This window comes from Paramisgurnus dabryanus, chromosome 6 (genome assembly GCF_030506205.2).
Source record: "Paramisgurnus dabryanus chromosome 6, PD_genome_1.1, whole genome shotgun sequence".
In the NCBI taxonomy this organism is placed as follows: domain Eukaryota; kingdom Metazoa; phylum Chordata; class Actinopteri; order Cypriniformes; family Cobitidae; genus Paramisgurnus; species Paramisgurnus dabryanus.
Window position 1 is genome coordinate 4,085,664 of NC_133342.1, and position 3,760 is coordinate 4,089,423.

The 3,760-nt window shown below is 38.5% G+C and overlaps 1 protein-coding gene across 1 annotated transcript; it reads right to left on the reverse strand.

Annotated features, from left to right (window-relative positions):
* Positions 1 to 1,286: 1,286 nt before the first annotated feature.
* On the reverse strand, positions 1,287 to 3,760 carry camk2n2a (calcium/calmodulin-dependent protein kinase II inhibitor 2a). The gene is made up of 2 exons (XM_065262048.2): positions 3,275 to 3,760; positions 1,287 to 2,877 (listed from the first exon to the last, which is right to left on the reverse strand). The coding sequence occupies exons 1-2, from the start codon at positions 3,441 to 3,443 to the stop codon at positions 2,807 to 2,809; spliced, it is 240 nt and encodes a 79-aa protein (XP_065118120.1). The 5' UTR covers positions 3,444 to 3,760; the 3' UTR covers positions 1,287 to 2,806.

Here is a 3,760-nt window from a genome sequence, read left to right on the forward strand (position 1 = left end):
GTTAAATCTAGGATTTTTTTATCCTCATGTTTGTCATCTATCACATTTTGAAAATCTTATAAGATGTAAAAAAATATTTTGGTGTGTACCCAGAATAAACAAATTAAGTGAAACTATTTTTAACTTGTTTTTATGTCAGTTATGTCAACTAATCACAAATCAAAACTTAAAATAGTATATTGAATTGACTTGTTTTAACTTTTGTTATGGTGCAGATGGTACCATGTGAAATATATTAAATATATACATTTATCATAAATTCTGTGTAATCAGAAGAAATAAAGAGAGAGAAATAAAATAAAAATAACCAAAAGAACTACTTTGTATCATTTAAAGTTTTTGTTTAATTAAAATTCGAAGTTTGAGATCTAAGTTTGTTTTATGACATGAATTTTCTTTAGGAGGACACAACGGTATGGACCCTAAACAGGGGATGGAGTGACAAGTTTTAGAACAACTGGTTTAAACCCATGGTTGGGTCAAATATGGACTAATTGGATTAATTTAAACCAACTGCTGGGTTTGTTTTCTATACCCAACCCTGTCCGGGGCAGGAGGACATTTTTAAAGCTCTACAGAGCCCGGTGCTGTGAGAACAGTCTTTGGTTTTTATTGTGTGTTTTATCGTTGAGTACATGGGCTTCATTATGTCCTTTGGGAAATACAGACCTAGAGTGAATTAATCTCTCTTTCCACACTCTTAGAAAAAAAAGTATAAGGTACAAAAGTTGTCACTGGGGCGGTAACTTTTTAAAAAGTACAAATGTGCATATTGGTACCGCAAAGGTACCCTTAGAGGTACATACTGGTTCCTCAAAGGTATATCTGTTCCAAAATAATACATATTAGGACCTCTTTTAAAAGGTACTGTCCCAGTGACAAAATTTTCTGAGAGTGTATAATGTTCAATTCTCAAAGGTGCACTGCATGTCCTTTGTGCAGACAAGTTGAATAAAACTGAAGGAGGTGAAAGCAAGATTGAAGTTCACTTGGTAAGTTTGAACCATTTTGACAACTATATTGCAACATCATTTCATGCTTTGTATTGTAGTTTAAAATTGCACAGGGTCTCACGGCTATGGAAGGTGTTTTTACAGTTCATTTATCCTTTGTTGTGTAGTTTCACCTGTTAGATGAATCTTGTTTCTTGGGTCTGTCTTTAAATGCTTTGTCCAGGATGAGTTTGTGTGTGTTTGTGTTTTGAAGGCCTTGTATGAACAGATAACAGATATATTTTGTTATCTGTTTGCACTGTTGTGTCAAATGATGACAGAAATGCTAATTCATATGTTCCACCATTTATTAATTCACCAAATACAGTGAAAATGGTATTGTAATATGCAATGATTCATTCTTAGAATGTCATGACATTTTTTGTTGCTTTTTGCTTAATAAAACGATGCTCGATTATTGAAAAGGTTTCATGCACAACAAACCATAGTCAGTTTCTTTAGAATAATGGTACAAAACAAACAAAACTGAAAAAGGGAAATAGAAAAGAAACACAAACTTAATGACCAAACGCGTTATTTGAAGATATTAGTAAACAGTGCAGTAGATTTCTAATATCGCCACTTTCTAACAAATTTATCAACAAAGCTCAAGTCACAGTTTACGATTTCCATATAACAGTAGTTCAACACGGATGTGTGCAAAAAACCCGAGAAACATTCATTCATTAAGTCTTTTTTATTAAATAAAAACTAAATAATCCTCTCGCCCCTAAGATCTATTTCTTTGAAATATAAACATCATTACTTATGAATTATTGGGACGACATATAGCATTTCATTTTAAATAACAAATATTAAGATATAAAAATACAAATGACTTTTTAAAAAGAAGCGTGCCAGGGTAAGATTCGTGGTGGCACCTTTGTTGGCACCGAAGTATAAGTTCATGCAAAGAGATGGACAAAACAGAGTAAGGTGAGATGATGATGATAAACATCATCAAAAAATAACACTTGAAGGAAACCAAGACGTGTTCATGTCGGGTTAATTACACGAGGGCGTAACGCACAATGTTCCTCTGTGCTGTGGTGATGATGATGCGTATCCGTGGCGCAGGTGCGGTGATGCGCAAAAGCAGCTGCAGTGAAGGGCAAAACAACAGACCACCAAAAAAACGCAAAGACTACACGCGTCAACACCTGTGGGCATGTGCATGATCATATAGGCTACTCAATTTTTGAAAAGGAAACTGATGCAAAAGAGCCAAAGAAAATATTCACATTGCACCATATGTGTACATACGTATAGAAGTTCAGTTATCTTTATGTTTGGTAAATGTCTTTGTGCATCTAAGTGTCTCTAAAAAGCAGCAATCGACGCTCAATGCGGATCCGTAAATGCGCCTTTGTCGGTTGATCTGTGTGTGTGTTAACGAGAAGGTCTTTGAGCTAAGATACTGTACAGCTATAGTAACAGAGCTTAAGATGCGATTCAGTCTTAGGTTGAACTTCGTTTTGCTTACAGCGCTTCTGGAAGATGATGGTTGTGGAATTACAATGACAAGTCCATCCATGTTTATTCACATGAGCCTCGAGAGCGCATCCTCACCGTCCCCGACATCAACTTTAAAGCTTTCATTCGGGTGTCTTTTTTGGAGAATTGCCAGCAAACCCCAAGTAAATTTTGATCTTTCCATTTCTCCTTCGTTTAAATTTCTTTCCCTTTAGGTCTCCTCTTGGTTCGAGCGTCGTGCCATCACCCCTCCATCTCTTTGCAATCGTCTTCACATGCGCAACCGACAAGTGCTTCAAATCGGTGAAAAAATTGAAATGTCTGCAAGGCTTTGTTCGGCTTTAAACGCCCGGTGACGCTTTGTCGGTCATACCTTTCAGCACCTCGTCTATTCGGTCGTCCTCGATGACCACTGTGAAAAGAAAAAACAGCTGATGTCAAGACTTGCTACACTTTACCATGCGCGTAGCCAATGTAACTTTGGAGAGCTTGCGGTTTTTAACTGCGCAATTGTTTTTGGAGAAGGTTATAGCGCATTTTAGACACCACGGGCAATTGAAATAATAAATGCAGTTGCATATCAACAAAACCACACACATAAAACCCATTCGTTTGTGTTATGCGTTTTTAAAACAATTTTAATAAAGACACAAGCACAAGACCGTTGACGATTAATGTTTGTGTGTTTATCTCTACAATCATGCGCTTGTCGTAAATATAAAAACTTAACCAGAGGACAACTATTATTTTACTTGGTTTCTCTTTGCATTTGAGTAATATTTTGGTAACTATTATGGTACATTTCTCACCTCTCTTCGCTCTTCCGATCTGTCCAAGTTTCGGGGGTCTTTTCGCCTGCGACGCACCGAAAAACGAGTTGGTGTCCTGCAGCCCGCAGCTGAAGGACATCTGGCTCACATCGTTGTCACCTCCGTATCCGCTCATTTTCCCCTCGCTGTACGGCAGGACCTCGGACATGGCTGCAGTGGAGGACGAGGTGTCGACGCAGAAATCGCTCAAACAGAGGGTATCTATAGGCAGCGACGGTGGATATGGCAACTATCCCCTCAAAACAAGTGCACTTTCTTGGTGGATATCCTCACGCGTAAAAGTGGAACTCGCACCGCCAACTTCCAAGCGCGTTCAGGTCTGGAGTGCGCGGTGCAGAGTGCGTCGTTCGAGAGGTGTGTGTGAGAGAGAGAGAGAGAGAGGGTGTGTGTCTATCAGCTGTCAAGTGAAGTCTGCTGTAAGGTACGGGAGATCCCGTGATCATAAAGGAAACCCAGGCGGAACAG